At 33.8% G+C, this 18,963-nt stretch overlaps 3 protein-coding genes across 3 annotated transcripts; all 3 read left to right on the top strand.

The window, feature by feature from the left end:
* Positions 1 to 949: 949 nt before the first annotated feature.
* LOAG_03049 (endoprotease bli-4) lies at positions 950 to 6,975 on the top strand (the record flags this gene model as incomplete). The annotated part of the gene is made up of 13 exons (XM_003138586.2): positions 950 to 1,141; positions 1,541 to 1,677; positions 1,837 to 2,017; positions 2,455 to 2,660; positions 3,312 to 3,434; positions 3,945 to 4,139; positions 4,306 to 4,462; positions 4,768 to 4,868; positions 5,172 to 5,399; positions 5,691 to 5,886; positions 6,135 to 6,255; positions 6,613 to 6,755; positions 6,910 to 6,975. Exons 1-13 carry the CDS (start codon positions 953 to 955, stop codon positions 6,973 to 6,975), a joined length of 2,043 nt encoding a protein of 680 aa, XP_003138634.1. The 5' UTR covers positions 950 to 952.
* Positions 6,976 to 8,805: 1,830 nt separating this feature from the next.
* Positions 8,806 to 9,039, top strand: LOAG_03048 (hypothetical protein; the record flags this gene model as incomplete). Its single annotated transcript, XM_003138585.2, has 1 exon — positions 8,806 to 9,039. The coding sequence occupies one exon, from the start codon at positions 8,806 to 8,808 to the stop codon at positions 9,037 to 9,039; it is 234 nt and encodes a 77-aa protein (XP_003138633.2).
* Positions 9,040 to 13,404: 4,365 nt separating this feature from the next.
* LOAG_03047 (hypothetical protein) lies at positions 13,405 to 18,030 on the top strand (the record flags this gene model as incomplete). Its single annotated transcript, XM_020446200.1, has 7 exons — positions 13,405 to 13,413; positions 13,926 to 14,080; positions 14,653 to 14,852; positions 15,476 to 15,703; positions 16,306 to 16,468; positions 16,866 to 16,981; positions 17,827 to 18,030. The coding sequence occupies 7 exons, from the start codon at positions 13,405 to 13,407 to the stop codon at positions 17,856 to 17,858; spliced, it is 903 nt and encodes a 300-aa protein (XP_020303427.1). The 3' UTR covers positions 17,859 to 18,030.
* Positions 18,031 to 18,963: the final 933 nt, after the last annotated feature.

Genomic DNA, 18,963 nt, shown 5'->3' with positions numbered 1-18,963 from the left:
ACGTTATTTCAAAGTTATTTCGTTATGATTTCATGCTTACCGGCTGTTTTGTCTCTTCTATGTCGTAATGAGGTGACTGTTTCAGCTGAAATTTTTTGAAATTTCGAAAAATATGTTGTAAAAGTTAAGGAATTTCTGGCATAGTCCAACTGAGATTTTTTCAAAAATGATGTCAGGAAAGTAGTTTTTGAGCTGATTTTTTGTTTTTGGGAATTATAGGAAAGAGTTCCAACAAGAAATGCGATAAAATTTGACAATATAAGGAATGTTTAATTTATAATTAAAGAAGATAATCAGTAAGCAAACTTTGTGCTTCAGCAAGGGCAAATGACTAGTTGAGATCACCACAGGAAAAGCGTGAGGGAAAGGGAAAGCTGAAATAACTCTCGAAAAATTTACAGTTGTAAATTGGCAACAAATGAGGACTGCTATTTGCGTTATCTTATATTTTTCATAACGGTATCCATCTGAGTGACGGTGTACTCTGACTGAATTTATAATAGTAAGTTTCAACCTACTTTACACAACCTTCTACATGGTGTAATGCCGTCAGTTAGGTTATCAAATAAAATAACAGCAAAAAATCAGGTGATCCTCAAAACACTTTTTGTGGCACTTATATGTTGTTACAATTCTCTTATTACTTATCATTTGTTATGTTTAACAGGAAAAATGAATTATATGCAACAACCTATACATTCATCACTATAATATAACGAAAAGAAATTCTGTACGAATAGCATATACCATCATCACTAAAATAATTTAACCAGTAGAGATTTGTTTGGACAGTTTCACAAATCCGAAGGATTTGTTTCGCTGTTAGTGTGGGGCTGTGATTGTTTGATAGGTAAGACTTCTTCCATCCGCAATGAAACACTAATTTCATTCTCGTGTGAACAATTTTTAATACTGCCCTGAAATAAATAAGTGCATCCAGTATTCTTTCAGAATGTTTTGGCACTTGACGAGAATACTCGTTTTACTCGGTTGTTTGCAAGGCGTTCTAGCCATTGAGCATGATTCAATATGTACGGCGGATGATATTTGCCCGGAGCCAAGTCACACAATTATGAGACTTCGCGAGAAAAATGACAAAAAAGCTCATTCAATTGCCAAAAAGCACGGTTTGGAAATTAAAGTAAGTAATTACCGAGATTATCTAGTAGATTATCTGTTCCAATTGATTTTAATATTTGACATTTGAATTCAGAGGTTTGCTAGAAAGGAGATTCTTCCTTAAATTTTCAAACATATCCATCTATATTGGTTCCTCTCGCTGCATATTAGTCTTCAGCCATTTCAATAATATCGACATATGGAAAGGTCGCACTAATTTGCCGCAACGCGTAAAACTTAGTCCCAACATTGTCCATTGGAGGTTGAGGTCTTCACTATCAATCGTTTTAACTGACTTGGATTTATGGAGTACATACTATCAACTTAGTTTGCAGAGGAATTAAGTTTTACAATCCTAAATTCGAATGTGAAATTCGAAAATTAATGAAAAAATTCCACTCATAATTCATCCGAATTTTAGGGTAAGCCATTTCTTGACGGTACATATTATTTTGTTGTTCATTCATCAGAGAAACGTTCAAGACGGCAAAAGCGTGAAATAATTTCAAAGTTGCAAGAGCATCCTGATATTCTATTAATCGAAGAACAAAGGCCGAGGTATTCTAAGCTTACAGTTGTTTAATTTTTGGAAAAAAAAATTTAGTCTATTGTTCCGTATGACAGTGAGCAGGAGACAAGGCATAATTTTCTTCTTTTTTTTGGAAATTTAATTTCGTTTTTTTGTCGAACCACAATGATATTTCCTAAAATGTTTAGGGTAAGACGAAAACGTGATTTTTTATACTCGGATGCCGTTTCTGAACCTGATAATGGTTCCATTAATGTTGTAAGGCATGCTACGTCGATAGCTAATGCGCAACAGCGAATTAATTCCATACAACGTGATGTGCCTGTTTTACCATTTCCAGATCCGTTGTATAAGGAACAGTGGTATTTTGTGCGTTTTTTATTTTCATTTTTTATTTTTTTGTTTTAATCAAGACCACTAAATTTCTGTTGCTTTTAGAACCTGAATACGTGTGTACTTTACACGATTTTTCCATGAAAAAATCTTTTAAAGTGCTCATGTACTCACAGATTTTGAAAACATAAAAATCTTTTTTCATTTTACTTTCCTTTTCGGAATAGCTTCTGCCTTTGAGAATTTTTGAAAAGGTGATTAAGTTGTTCGTGAAATTTATTGCCTTTCTAAGCGTTGCGCATAGCTAGCTAATTTTGATAATGTTAAGTGCAAAAGTTTTTAGATATATAATTAATGTTTAGAGCACTTCCACAGAGGTTTCTTTGATCCGAAAAGATGTCAGAAGAGATCTTAATGATAGTTCTTGATGTTGCTCAGAATACGATTGAAAAGGATATCAAAGTACATTACAGAACAATGGTGCACAGGGAGGGTTTGATATGAATGTGCAGGCTGCATGGTTATTAGGTTATGCTGGTCGTAATGTATCCGTTTCGATATTGGATGATGGTATCCAGCGAGATCATCCGGATCTGGCGGCGAATTACGATCCACTGGCAAGTACGGATATTAACGGTCATGATGATGATCCAACTCCGCAAGATGATGGTGACAATAAGTGAGTATAATTATTCTAAAGAACTAAATAAATGTTTAAGTAAAAGCGAAACGCGATAAGGGTGAAATAGACTAATCATGTCAGGAAATAAACAAACAAATCAATATGGTGCAGAATCAAAATAAGATAAATTAGCCGAGTAAATGAGTAAAAAATACCCTTCTGAAGTGAAGTAAATAGTGAAGTCTTGAGATTTTGATAAAAAATCCAAACACTTGAATAATAAAATGATGCTACCATACAAAAACATAACTGTCGTATTTGTCCAGTCAAAGTGTATGTATTACTGTCACATCGACGTCAGAGCTATGACTGTACTGCCGTGTCAATAGCTATTCTAGTTAATTTACCAGTTTTTGTTAATTTACCTTTTTCGAATTATTGGTAAACCGAATCACTTAGCCTTAATAAGGACAAGGTTAACATATGTGTTGCTCTGCATCGACATTGTCTAACTATGCTATTGTTGTACCGTAATAAGTTGTTCAAATAAAGTTTGCCTAGTTTAAATTCGAGTTTAATTAAATTTAGACATTAGAAGTATGCGTAATTATTGATATAATTATTGAACTATATCCATAATTCTAATTTGCTTCACTGGATTGGTGTAACCGTTCATGTGCTGTAGAATAGTCCCGTTAATGGTTGCAGGCATGGTACACGATGTGCGGGTGAAGTTGCATCAGTTGCTGGGAATGTATACTGCGGTGTCGGTGTCGCATTTCATGCAAAAATCGGAGGTGTACGGATGCTGGATGGTCCTGTGAGCGATAGGTAAATATCGGATGGGGTTAATGGATTAGATTGCAATCAAAAATGAAATTAATATGATAAATTTGTCCAACTTAGTGTTTTTTTCTACTTATCGTTCAATAGCTATTGCCGACTGCTAGGTTATTTTTAGTTTATTTGTTATTGGATTTGTCTACAGATTGATGGGTGAATCATATTTTATTAAGCGAAATATAAGGAAAGTCAGGCCGTTTCTATAAAGTTTATTTACAAAGTAAGGGTCAAGTTTTCTAGTAAATATAAGACTTATAAAATAAGGGCAAAGTTTTTTAGGTTTTCTCTCTTACAATGTTGAATAAACAGTGGACTGAAAAGTTTTGAAAGAAGTCCTGAAGAAAAAAAGTAATAAGTTAAAAATTGTATCGAGTGGATCTTTGCAAATTTCGCTTCTGTTTGACAAGTGCGAAAGTTCACCATACCTACAATACTGGTCTTATATTTTATGAGACTACCATCCCGGGAGTTTATTTATCAAATTTCATTTCACTTTAGTGTTGAAGCGGCAAGTCTCTCTCTTAATCGTCATCACATCGATATTTATTCGGCGAGTTGGGGTCCTGAAGATGATGGAAGAACGTTTGATGGTCCTGGACCGTTAGCTCGAGAGGCGTTTTACCACGGTGTCAGGGTAGGACGTGATGGCAAAGGAAGCATTTTTGTTTGGGCCAGTGGTAATGGTGGCTCAAGGTAAAAGATTTAGATTCGAACAAAGATATTAAGCTTTAAAAATAGTGGCGAAGAAATTTAATTTTAGAAATTTCAGTGGCTGATGACACTGTAATGATAAAAGTAATAGAATTGGAATAGTCTGATTGCTAAGGAGGGATAGATTTTGTAGATTTTTATCTTGCAGGCAAGATAGCTGCTCGGCTGATGGTTACACGACATCTGTTTACACTCTTAGTGTTAGTTCGGCGACAATTGATAATCGCAGCCCATGGTACCTGGAAGAGTGTCCATCAACCATAGCTACAACATACAGCAGCGCGAACATGAATCAACCAGCTGTTGTAAGTTCCTTGTCATTGCTTTCATTTCACGACTCTCCTGCGGAGTCCGGTTCCGGCATCTCGTCAGCGTAAAAACGCACGGCGAGATATATGTGTTTATATTTTCCGGATTAGATCAGATAAGTTACATCATTAAAAACTTCACTATTTTACTGTTAATGACGTTAGTATACACTGAACATGACCGAGCATTAATTTCCTAAAGCTGTAGATGTTAAGGCTCTGTGAGGCAAATTCTTTGCAATCTTGCTTCTAGTGTTCTCAATTCTGCTAGCAATTATTTTCACCTCAAGTTAAGTTTGCAGGTAACAGTTGATGTACCACACGGTTGCACTCGTTCGCATACGGGTACTAGTGCATCTGCGCCACTTGCAGCAGGTATTATTGCATTGGCATTGGAAGCAAAGTAAGTTTTTATTAGTCGAATCTACATCTCACCAAGTAATTGCGAAAAGTGCAAGTAATGCCTTCGACACTTAACTATTGAAGCCCATCGAGAGAAGTAACAGGTCGTCAAGTAACAAATACCTCAGTTAAGTAACGAATCCCTTTGTAATTTCTGCAACTTTAACAAATATCTCAGTTAAGTAACAAATTCTTCTGTAATTCCGTTAGGGAAGTTCATTCATTTTAGGAACTACTAGGGTCTTCATTTTGAACGAAATGCACTGAAATGTCCCAAGACTACCCCGTCAATTTACTCTTTCAGTCAAAATTTAACATGGCGCGACATGCAACATATTGTATTGCGAACAGCCAATCCAGTGCCACTGCTAAATAATCCAGGCTGGGTGATAAATGGGGCCGGACGGCTATTCAACAGCAAATTTGGTTATGGGTTAATGGATGCCGGAGCATTGGTAAAGCTTGCATTGATCTGGAAAACAGTACCAGAACAACATATCTGTACATATGAATATAAGCTGGAAAAGCCAAAGTAAGTTGGGAATTCTTTTGTGATTTTGGGATTAGAATGTGCAAACAGTTTCAACAGAGGATATGAAAAGAAGGTGATACTACGGAAGATTTAGTTCATGTAGACTTAAAACATTTTAGGAAGTTGGTTAGATCGAGAGATTTTTAATTCGTCTGCAAGCTTGGAAAATTCAAGCACATTTTTGAAGATAATTGCAAATATCAGAGGAATAAGTTGCAGTAATTTGCAATAACACTGTTTGGAAAGAAACAGACTCGTTTCTCTTAAGCATGCAAGGTTTTTTCTTTCCAGTCCGAGGCCAATAACGGGTAGTTTTCAAATGAATTTTTCATTGGAAGTAGGTGGTTGTGAATCTGGTACACCAGTTCTCTACCTCGAGCATGTACAAGTTTTGGCAACATTTCGTTTTGGAAAACGAGGTGATCTGAAACTCACGCTATTTTCGCCACGTGGTACTTCCTCTGTATTACTTCCACCTCGTCCTCAGGTTTGCTTTATAGATCTCATTCACTGTTACTGAGAAGTAATTTGCTTGTTAGCAATCTTTTCGTTTATTGTATATGCTAGGTATAATTCATACTAGGTTTGAAAGAGTAGCTTTCTTTCTTTTATTATCGCGTATTAAATTTTTTGTTAGCTTTCATATATATCATTGATTTCATTTTGTAAATACTTTTTGTTGAGCTGTTGTATCGAGCTGTCATCGAGCTGTTGTTCATTAATAAACATTTGCAGGATTTCAATTCGAATGGTATCCATAAGTGGCCCTTCTTATCCGTCCAAACATGGGGTGAAGACCCTCGTGGGATGTGGACTTTGATGGTAGAATCTGTGAGCACGAATAGGAATACTGGAGGTTGTTGTTGTCGTTATCATATGTCTAGAAAAATTTCAAATTTTCTGGTGTTTTAAAATTATGTACTCAGTAAATTAGAATATCGATGCATGCAGTTGCATCTCTACATTCCACTTTAAGAATTTATTGCTTTGCTGATATGCTTCTGTATGTTGTATCTCTTATTTGATCAGCATTTTTAGGCTTAATTAACTGACTACCTTTATTATTCTACTAAATTTTTATACTCGTTTTCAATCAAATACTTTCTCACCAGGTTTTTTACATAAGTTATAACTCTGTCCCCCTAAAATATTAGATTTTCCTTCCATTTCTAATTTGCATTGTACTTCCTCAAGTTTTGCAAATTATTTCCAGGAACATTCCATGATTGGTCGCTGTTGCTGTATGGTACGGCAGATCCAGCTCAACCAAATGATCCTCGACATCCCTCAAATTTACCATCCTCTGGTTCAATTGAGTCCCCATTTGATCGAATAACTGAACATATAGCATCACAGGTGCATGGACCGGAGTCCTTTTTTTCCACTTCTTTCGTTGCATAATGGTTAAATCATTCTTTACAGCTATAGTAGTCTTTCCAAAAATAGCCTCATAACTTTTTTTCTGTGGATTAATCTCTTGGAGTTCTTTTTCCGTTTTTCTAAATTTTAGGAGGTGATGGTAGCTTTTACCAAAGAACTTAATTGCTTATGCACAGGTGCACAGCGGAGCTTGTAGCAACAATTCTATCTGCTCCTAACACGTCTTTTTGCTTATGTGAATTCCAGTTAAAATGTCCAAATAGGTTTTTAGAATGTGTGGTTTTTCCTGGAACAGAGTCAAGTTTTAACTCCATATTATTTTGCTTGGAAAATTAGAAAATCCATTATTTCTAAATCATCATGACTTTTGGACGTTTAAATTGGATGATTTAATTATTTGTTGTTAGAATCAGTGGTATGTGAAGGGACGGAAAACCACTTCTAAGTTTTCAGTATTTATATTTATTTTCAATTTGAATGTTTCAGTCAGTGCGTTTTTAAAGCTTTTTTTTACATAAAATAAGAAATTTGCTTAGCGATTGGCACAAATTAAAGTAGTCATCCAATATGAAAAGTAGTCATCAAGCATTATCACCAGTGTTGCCGTCACCGTCACCATTCACTGTGGTCAGTTCAGGAAATGAAGCAAAAGCATCGAGATTCTAGAGACTGGCAACCTGAGGAAGTGGAGAATAAGAAATCGCTTTTGGCTGATGCTCCACTAGAATTACGGGTATGAGACACTATCAACAATTTTGTGGTTGTTGTGTCATAGAGAAAAAAAAACTGATAAATTCAAGAGATTTGCATGAAGCATTATTCTACAAATTCTTTTGGTATAGTTACATTAATGCATGTAGCTTTTTGCTTAATTTTCCAGCTTTGAATTACCCTTACCATAATTGCCATAATACTCATACACGAACTCCAGTTTATTCGGACACCATTTTTTTGAGTGCTCAACATCTGAAACTCTAGTTTTACCGGCAGTTTTATTGCGCTACTTGCTTATTAATTTCTAAGGATACTCCAAGCCTCAGGTACATCTGATTAAGAATCGCATGGAATGGGATGCATGTGTTTTTATTTTAATTGTGATTTCATTTCATTATCTTCATTTTTTGCAAAAGTTAACATTTTTTGGTTGGCACACTTTTCAGTTAAATCTTGTCTCTTTCAAAAAAAATCAGTAATATTTATCCATATAGTTTAATAAATTTCGTGAATCTTAGGAGGCCGAAGGATAGTTAAGTAGAAATTGAAGCTAGTTTGCCATGTAATGCGAGTGTATTCTTCGCATTACATAGTATTTTAATCATTAATTCAACCATTATACTCTTAAATAAATCAGTATTTCGTGAAATTTGGGATCTGAATGTCGAACATACCCAAAGGTGGTAGTTTAGATGGTCATGGACATTATCCAGAAATTTGATCTTGTGCAAATTTTTTTTCACAATGAACTGTTTTTCTCATCGTATCTTGATTTTGATGATTTGCTTTACATGGAGTTGGAGAGACCGCTATTATTAGGATTTAGCAAAGAATTACTTAAGGAGAGAATTGGATAGGGATGATGGTATTGCGTTCTGTATAAGTGATTTCTGTTATGAGAGCTTAATGTTACCCCTTTCCACTGTTTGTTTCTTTAAAATAATGCAGAATCTTCCAAGCAAGAACGAGGAACTGTTTTGGGTCAAGTTTCTTTAGTCTTTCAGAAGTATTATTGAAGTAATTTAATATTGTTAAAATAATCCACTTAATGCATCACTGGTGGTCGCTTGTGATGTTATTAATTCGGTTTAATAAGATTTTCTTTCTTGGTGTATTATTGCTTCGAATCAGTAGGTTCTATAATGAACAAAATGGAATTTTATGATTTTTAAAACTTTCATTTCTTTGCTATTTTATTTCGGTGTGTTGATTATTATCACTACTACCATTTACCATCGTGTGTAATTAATTAATTAATGAATCGTTGACTGAATTAACGGTTTTTCTGCAGATCTCACTGCCGGTTCTGTTGATGACACTGCAGTTGGCCATCTTAGCGCTTGTTACATTAGCTGCAGTATTGGCTTGTCGGCGTGCAATGAATATTACTCCTACTGCTACTTCTACTACTATTACTCCTACTGCTACTTCTACTACTACTACTACTACTACACCTTCTACTATCTCTCTTGCTAGTAATATTTCAACAGCAACCATTATACCTCCTTCACCTTCATTGGATCCCATGACCCAAAATCCTTTCTAATTTAATGAATGATGCTTCCAAATTTGATGAATATTTTGAATTTCTTCAAAAAAATGTTTGTTCAAGGTAAGCGGGTAGAGAATTAAAATAAAGGGCTTCTCCACGACGAAAATATCCAGTCGTTTACTGGTCTTATTTTCTTGTCGTCGAGCTGTAAAACTTTCAAACAAATCTTTATAACTGTATTTATACTTTTCTAAGAATTTGCTAAAAGTAGTAATCAAGTGAGCTTTTTTGCTTTGGAATTTTTTTGGAAATTTGTGCCATTGAGAGGGAGGTGGCTAAAAAATATTACCATGAGTTTCGATAATACAATCAATCAGAGGAAGAGGTAAATTTTGTTATATGTTTGTAATATTGAAATTTTGATTTTTTAGGGATGTCATTGTATCCGATTTTGAGATATATATTCTGTACGTGTTCGTTGGCTTCTGGACCGATTTTTTCCTTACAAAAAAAATTTACTGACGTGTTTTACATCTATGTTTAACAAAATAATTGATCTTGGAACATTTTTTTGGGATATGTTTCTTTTGTTTTACAGTGCTTTAGTGTTTTGAGGTTAGCGATCTTTTTTGGAAATTTTTAGCCTTAGACTCTTAAAATCTACGTAAAATTTTAGTTTTTAGGTCATTTGTAATTTCTGTCTTTCCATAGTTTTTGACTTCAGTTTCAAAACTGTCTGATGTGATAATGCGGAAGAGGAAAAGAAAAAGGAAAGCAACGCTCATTTTTGGTCTTAAGCCAAGAACTTATTTTACGAGTTGCAATTTCTTATACCGGTCGAATTACCACCTTTCGGTCATATGAGGATAAATCAAAGTGTTTCTCTTTTTGCGAGAAAATTAGGGTTCTTTCAAATTTAAAGTTAAATTAATGATTAAAATAATGGAGTCACTATTACCCGTTTCATTTATTTACTGCAAAATTTCTTTCCTTGACTTTCACTTCAGTCTTTTTGAAGCCTCTTCAATCTCGTGAAGTCAATGCTGTGTCTGCTTTATTATCACTTTCCGGTTATACGTATCTTCCTGCCGATCGATCAGTCTTATCAGTCGTGACGTGGGAAAATTTTCCTTATTTCATTTACGACTTCGTATTTTGTAGTTCTTTCTCTGTCTCATATTGTGATTCCTGAATCATTGTTCACTCGTATTGAATCACTCATATTTCTCTTTGTTTGTAAATTGATTTATTTTGTTATTTGTGCGGCTTAGACATCTGCTATAATTCAGAAGACTTGTCTAATTTCTATGAGCTGCTGAACTTAATTCGAAATTTTGTCAATTGCAAGAGATGAAAGAAATGAACTTATTTGTATTTTCAATGTAGGAACGAAGCCATAAGCGGTGCAAGTCGTTCTGTAGAAATTTTATTAAGAGTCTTGGTTATCTGAATGCGCTACATGTACATCTAAATTCATTGTTTTTATTGTAAACTGTACTTAAAGTAACGAGCGCAGGACAACCATCAAAAAGAAGCCTTTGCGTAAAGACAGTTTCGGCTTACGTTAAATAAATATTGCTTATGATTTGGATAAGCTTGGATAAGCTTAATAGCTATTTGGTGCATCATCATCATTTCAGATCACTAAGCCGAGCAATAATAGATAATTTTTACATATTTTGTTAAAAAGGGTGTTTAGTTTTGTGAACTGCTTGGCTTTATATTTTCTCATGAAGCATTTTTATTCAAGAACATTGTTGTCTTTCTTCAACTCTTGATATTTGAGTTTTGCATAATTCGATGGACTTTCCAAGTGCTTGACTCATTTTGATTCGCTGTTCATTAATTTTTTAAGGGGAAGGAGAACTTTTGAATTTGTGTGGATGCAATTTCTGATGAGGGCATTAACTTTTTTCTTGTGGCAGTTAATAAGGCGATTATTTCGTCTCGGAAAAATGTACCTGAATTAGCCATTCGATGATTGCTTACAGTTCGGAAAGTACACGCGTATTAGCCCTTCTGCTGCTATTTATATTTAGTCTTTGTTATAAAACTAAGCATAAAAAGTTTGTTTCTTTCACTAAATAACTTTTGTGTGAGAAAATGAAATTTAAAGAAAATTTACCAGGTTCCTCCTGAACTTTAGAATGATTTGTCTTTGTAAGCTATTATGATACGTGTCACTTCGTTTTGCTGCCACTGTAACATAGTTTCTCCGATGAACTGAGTGTAGGATGCTTCTTATTCAGAAAAATAGGTTCGTGAAAAAAACATTTTGGTTGAGAAGCGTTGATAAATGCTGAATAATTTGAATTAAGGTAATTATTGGCATGCCCTTCCTGCTCATACTGTTCATGTTATTTCTCACTTCTATATTCTCTTTTCTCATAACTGTAACATTCCATTTCTTCTATGCCGGATATATGTCACAGTTAAGGTCATAAAAACTTCCGAAACTGTGGACTCGAGTATTTTAACTTCTTTTGGCTGGATCCTTTGTAAGGAAAAGATGTTTTCCTTACCAGTTTATATAAGGTTAACCTTTAGTCTTTAAAATTATCCAGAAAAGGAGGTGCGATCATTATGAATTGAAAATCACGAACATGAATTGACGAGTTTTTAATGACAATTTTCCTGTCCAGTTTGTAATGACGACATTTTTATTTTCCTCGTAGTCTGTGCATAATCTATAACTACACTATTCATGTAAAGCGAATCCGGATTTTGAAGCCATAATCTGTGTGTGAATCATCCCCCATATTTCGTTATCGAATAATCTTATTTAGAACTAAAACTGTGTAGACTGTGATTAATCACCTGTTTAACGTATTACGGTTACAATGAGCTGGGTACATCATTAGTGTCTGGTGGTTTCTGATATGAATTTTCTTTATACATTATAAAGTGCATTATTCAGTTACCATGGATAGAATGAAGAATTCTTGGATGAATTGGAATTGAATTCCGGATTTAAACAACCCTGTTTCCAACGGAATAAAGTGAGGAGTCCACTACAGACATTGGCTTATCGTGATGTGTATTTTAGCTATTTGATATAAATTTGTTGCGGTGTTAAGGTTTTGTGCCTTATTTAAGTGCTGAATATTTTTTTCTTGTGTAAAGAATAAAGTGATGGATTTGGAATTGTTCGTGTTATTATAATTAAAGCATCTGAAACCATTTGTTGTAAGCCTGATATACTACGAATGCATCAAAAATCCTATGCTCTAAATGAGGAATATTCAATTTTGATTGAGAACTTCAGTAAATCGGTGGGAAATCTGGTTCTTTCCATTTCTGGATTTGATGAGTTTTTCGTACTGTTTTTTTGCATACTGAAAATTAAAATTCAACGAAAATTTTTTGTCGTAATATCAGCGGTAGTTGTAGTCGTAGTATGTTGGAATAGCAATTAGTTTTGGTCCTTCCATTGTTTTTTGTTTCTCATGCACAACTTTTTTTTGGTTTTTTTTCTGGATGTAAGTGAACTTCAAACTCTGAGTTACACGTGCTTTTAGGGAAATGTTATTTTTTGTCGAAATTTGACGAATATAAGAAGTACGAAGAACCCATCATTCCTTACGAAGGAGGCCACTGTATATTCCATATACATTGGAAGTAGTATATCTTAAGTTAATCATGGACTTGTGCGTTGTCGCCTTTTGCATAAATCTCTTTCAAACATTAACTAATAAATACGGTTTAGGAAAGAGTCTTGCAAATGACGTGCGTTGTGGTACTTCAAAAAGTAGTCATATGGGAATCAATTGCTCAAGCGCCTTGATATGAGTGTGTATGAAGAGGATCGTTTAAGCCGGTTTTTATATTTCGTGGAATCCTTGGGGCAGAATATAAGTTTCGGGAATATATGGTTTTTTTTTCATATATATTAATTATTATGTCGATATGGTTGTGGGGTTTCTTTATTATGTTATAGGTTCCTTGATAGGTTCTTTTATTATGTTGATAAGGTTTAGTTAAATTTCACATATGAGTTAATGATTCGAAATCACAGTGATAGTCGGAGAAATCTGCCGTAGCTCTTTGTAATGAAAGCAAAAAATGAGAAAATGAAAAATTGAAAAATGAAAAATTCATTCCAGTGTATGTTCGAAAGCTCACTTTCTTTCTTAGATGAAATTTGCTTCTTTTAAAATATTATTAACAAGATGTTGTTAGTGTTGTTTATCCTTCTATTTTATATCATTTCGCTTCTTATCGAAATACTTTTTGTCACCTGCCATTTATTAGTATTTTGCTTGTGGAGACATAAGAGTGATAGATCTCACTGCCAGTTCTGTTGATAACACTGCAGTTGGCCATCTTAACGCTTGTTACATTAGCAGCAGTATAATATAGTAACTCATTAGTTAAGATGTATAGTGGCAAACTTCAAACTGTCTCTGCATGGTATTTTAAATGTTTCTGGTTAGTTCCAGAACATTACTTACTTCACTTACATTTGATCAAATAATGATACCACAGGGAAGACGCTTCTGCTTTTCCTCCGTTACATGCGGAGCATGCAGTTATGTCTTTATCAGGGAACGTCTTGCACTAAAATATTCGAGCAGTCTTTATATTCGGGGATAAATCTGGTTATTGAACTATTTAATGTTATTTCTTCTCCCAACATTTTTCGTTTTGTTATTTCCTTTCTTTTTTTTTTTTTTCTGAGCTTGGTTAATAACTGACAACTGCTATATAGAAACAGTATTGTTGTTGCTTGCTGTTGCTTAATTATTTCATGATATGAATTTGTCGCGCAAAGAAGGAAACCAGACATAATATGAAATTATTAAATGAAAATTGAATAAATCGTTAAGACATTCTCACAGATATTTTTTTCACTATCTTTGTTCAATTTCCTCTTTGTTCAGCAAATTCTTATTGTGTCCATTTATTGTCAGACTTTTAGAAGTGATCGGTCTAAATTTCAGATAACTCCAGCTGAAGCGTTGACTAATTTCGGTGATTTGCGTTCAGCTCCAGATTGTCACTCGGAATGTATTGGATGCACGGAATCACGATCAGCAGTTAGCTGTTTTTCTTGTAGGCATCTCACCCAATCTCTGCGTAACCGTGCAGGATTCAAGTAAGTCTTTTGTTACATATGAGTAAATATTTTCATATGGTGCACAATGATAATTGCTTTAAAGGATTAACTGGTTATCTGAGCTTTTGTCATAACACAAGTTCTAGTATTCAGTTTGAACAGTGTTGAAAGTTTGTCAATTTAACCTAGTGTGGAATTAAACTTCTAGAACTTACAATTTGGCAATATGATGAGCAATTACAGTTAAACTGCAAATAAATCAATGTAGTTCACTCTCTCTTATCAAGTCCAACCAAGAATTGTAGAAGGAAGTTGCTAAAAATTTCAAATAAACCATGGAAATATTATCGGGTTATTAATTAAGTAGAAGGGGCGATTTGAACCGCTGGTAACCTAACCAGTGGATGAATTAATTAGCCGTCTAAGTTGCAATTGACGTCGCTAGATTTTTTTTGCTTACCATTGAACAGTTGTTTTGGCAACCACTTGTGATATCATCAGCAGATAAAATTCTACAAGTCAGGCTATTTATCTAGTGTTATGCAAATTTTCATCGTTAAAGATTGCTACCACTGTTTTATTCTTAAGCTTACAAAATTTTGTTATTACAGATGTGTGTCCAGATGCGATGAAGGGTACTTCCTTGAAGGGGATAAATGTCGTGCATGCAGTCCGAATTGCAAAACATGCATCAAAGCAGAACAGTGCGAAACATGTCCTGGTGCGCAGCTCTTAATCGATGTAAATCATTATGGACATTTGGATCACGGACAGTGCATTGATGTATGCCCACCTGAGCTCGAGCCGGACTGTAGGTGTTGTGAAAAGCATTTATCAATTTATGACTGTATTTGCATAACAGTATAAAATCTCAGTATAAAATAGTATGAAATCTCAAATTTAGGAACTGTTTGCTAATGAAATGAATATTTTCTTTTTATTTATTTTCCCTTTTTATTTATTACTGAGTGAATGTGTTTTTTAAGCATGTCAGCTGAAAGCGCTTGGAACTTTTTGCTTATTTGCGCAGGAAACATGACATTTGGAAAAAATGCATGTCTAACCTCCGTTACTAGTCGAAGAAGCTACAAAACACGTTCTTTAGCAGATCAGTTAGGATGAAGGCCTAACAAGGATTTATTCTGTCTAATAAAAAGATTTACTTTACGCTTACCAAGTTTAAAAGCAAATAAATTTCTGTCATTTTTTTTAGAAACTGTTGTGGTTGGACATTATTAAATATTTGTTAGCAAATTTAGTTTTAAATTTGTATTCTTGCTTAGAATTTGCTGACAAGTTTTTGCTTTTTAAATGATTATTAGAGTGTTTTAAAGCAAGAATTTGTCCGAAAAACTGTCTAGTTCATTTCTTTATTAACTTTTAAAAAAATTATAATTTCCACATTATTTCAGCAAATAATTCATTTTTCTACAGATACAATAGCAGTGCAGGCGCGTTGTATACTGAGGAGGAATAAATGCTCCATTGGTTATTATGAGGCAGCAAGTTCTGTTTGTACGCCGTGTGATGATGCATGCAGGACATGTCATGGTCCTGGACCTTTACAGTGCGATTCGTGTTCTGCAAACTTCAATAACCGATCAGTAGGATATTGTCGACCATGCTGTAGGGCGGGCGAGGATCCAATGCTACATCACTGCGGTTAGCTTATGAATGTTCAAAAAACTTATAAAGTTCAGCCTGATTCACAACGCTCGAGTGTTAACATTTGAACCGTATCATCAATTTCATCATCAGATGGTAAACCTAAAATGTTATTGTGGTGATTCCTGAATGAAATGAATTCAGGTTACAGGTATACAGAAAGTAGAAATTGGTGTTACCGAGTTGGTGTTACCCAGCATAAAAGTTGCCGAAATAAAATCACTCCAGGGATAAAAGGACCCAAAATAAACGTTCGAAATAACTACAGTTGGCTTTCAGTCATATCCCTGAAAATTCAATTCATTCCAACATTTCTTCCAGAAATCTTTCTAGTTCTCTCCACTGACCCTCTAATCTGTAGTGTTTCTTATCATTTTGATACATTTCCTTGTCTTATTTTACTACAACTTTATATCCTTCATGAGTCATTTAATGGTTATATGGTGGAATTATGTAATTCCATGTCAGGATTGTTCTATTAATCGATTTGATCGATTAATTTATTAATCGGTTTATTAATCGATTAATCTATTGATCGATTTATTAATCGATTAATCTATTAATCGATTTTAACTTTAAAATTAGTTCTCAAGTTTCAGAGGATTGCACTTCGTTATCATTACAAGTACATCCAACGCATTCATCACTGTTTCATGCACTGCTTTTTACGGTCATTTTTATAATGTTATGTGTTGCCGTCGCTGTGTTTATTATGAAAATTGGTACTGATAATTCTTCGAGTCATACTAATCGAAACATCGAGTAAGTTACTGCACTTTATTATAATTATAAACGCATGCAATGCATTCACTCTTAACAATTTTATCAGTATTGAGATCTTTCGTCCCCTGTTTGTCATTTGCGTAAATCTAGTATCGTCGTTTATAACGTTTATAAGCTCTTTTGTGCAATATCTTCAGAATATTGCATCTTATCGGTGTACTTATTATCTTATTTGCTTACTAATTTATTTAACTTAATTCTCCTTATAGTTTTCTTTTTTCCGGAAGAGTCAGTCAGGCACCGAAAATTAAAATAAACTTTCTTCAGCAAGATTCTTAGACTCCGCAAATTTAATTCAAATTGTCGCGATCGAAATATTATTTTAATTTTTTCAGTGCTTATTTTCAATTTGTCATTTTAAAGTTTTCTGTTTTAGTTATGCACCTTTACCATCTAGAGAACAAATGATCGATTCGTTTGCGGATACAACGGATTCTGAATCTGCCGATGAAATTAATGACAAAATGGATCTGGAGACTCATGATTGCCTTAGCAAGTTTAATCGAATTATACCAAATCATTTTTCTATCACTTTTTAGAAATATAAGGAATAGTTTCGTCTTTTTATGTTCCTTTTATTTGTCTTCCTGATACTATTAATTATCTTTCCTCTCTTAACCTCTAAAATTAATGATACTATATTTCCAATAACTCATCAGTATTATTATCTACAAATCAATGTAGGATACGTAATACCATCTATAGGAAAAGTTTCAAAACTGTGGCTTTGCAAGAAAACTTTTCGGTAAGGAATTTTCAAGAGATAAGAAAATAGGAATTTTCGGTAGTTTTTTTTTTTTCGTAGAATGCATTTTATCACTCTATCACAGTGACTTCCGTTTTTCTTAGCTCGCTAAAATGGAAAACGCAACTCCAGAAATCAAGAGATTAATTTTCCAGAAATATGAAGAAAAAACTATTGGATAAGCGTCTTATGCATTTAAAGTCTCATAACGCATATCATTTTAGGTTGACAGCATACATTTTAGGATGCTGGGAAGGTGCTGTTTCTTTGCAATCCCAGTATCAATTTAATTTGAGGAGTTTCCATTTTCACTCACTGTTAAGGGTGGCATTTGAGAGACAAGCCAGTCAGTAAGATCTATTATTTAACGAATTGTTAAATTTAAAAGTTTTGAATTTTTTCCTTGTTTGAAATATCAAATCTTTTTACCCGGGCTCATTTTCTGGTGTGCAAGACCTTCTTAACAAGCAGCGTATTTTTCTGTCCATATCTTTCTTAGCTAATTTTTCAGAAACCTTAGCAAGCAATTTGTTCGCATATCAATTACTATTTATTTTGATTTATATGTTCATTTTCTTCACTTTCTTTGCAGGGATGGTTTTGGAAACTGGAAGCTCTAAGTGATGAAACTATGTTGAGATTGGAATAATACTTGCTGGTCATTTGTTATGAAATTTATTTGCTCATTGCTTATAGAAGTTTGGAAATTAGCTGTGGATTGCTTGTAATATATTCAATCGAAATTGGTGGTGGTATTCTTCGCATTATATCGCATCAAATTGAGCATCCAATCAGAGCTTTGCGTTTTTTGGCAATAACTTTGAGAAATGTGTTTCCCACGTACATGGTTATAGTTATGTCCTATATTAATTTTTTTGTTCATGGCCAATAGATGACGGTAAATTGGTGCTTCCTATTTCATAGATGATATATTTACTGGAGTATTTTGAATGGAGTATTTGTGTTGGTTGCTTTATTTTAATCTCTACATCAAGGTTTTTAAAGTTTGTAAAAGTTGAATTCCGATAGAGATTTTTAAATTTCTTGTCAGTTGAAGTTTTGAAAGTCTTCACTTTAGCATTTTTGGGAATATCGGATATAAGAGATTCTACAATGAGAATCCAACTTTGTTTTGTGTAAAAACAGAAAATTTATGTTTACAAACACAAATACCCATTACATATCGTTCTGAGACATTGCTGAGCCTCCGTTCACATTTCAGTACCTCTTGCTATACGTTCACCCATCCTTCGATATTTGCATTAACGATTAAAATTGCTCACTGGAAGATCCACGTAATATGAAGATTTTCGAGTAGGAATTGTTAAATATATCTTTCGGAATTGTGCCATCCTTTATTCTCAAACACGTGAGAAGCAAATTATTCATTTGGCTTATGTAACCTCTTTCCCTTCTTCTCTCTTTCACAATGCATTATTTATGTCTTACATTTTTACTTTTTTAAAAATTTTCAACTTTTTGCTTTCACTCCTTCTTTATTTTCATTATTTCATGGTTGTAAAGTTTAGGAGTAAACTGAATTCCCATGGCAACTTTACTTATTTCCTCACCAAATTTGTGCACTGTCTCTTCCATTATTTGTGTACCAATCAAATTGTGTGTTTAGCATTTATCTGATTTCTTCAGCAGTATTCCTTTCTTATTTAGTGATATATATATATATATATATATATATATATATATATATATATATATATATATATATATT

Source organism: Loa loa (genome assembly GCF_000183805.2).
Source record: "Loa loa unplaced genomic scaffold supercont3.19, whole genome shotgun sequence".
NCBI classification, from domain to species: domain Eukaryota; kingdom Metazoa; phylum Nematoda; class Chromadorea; order Rhabditida; family Onchocercidae; genus Loa; species Loa loa.
The sequence above is the reverse complement of the archived record's forward strand: the minus strand, read 5'-3'. Positions and strand labels throughout refer to the sequence as shown.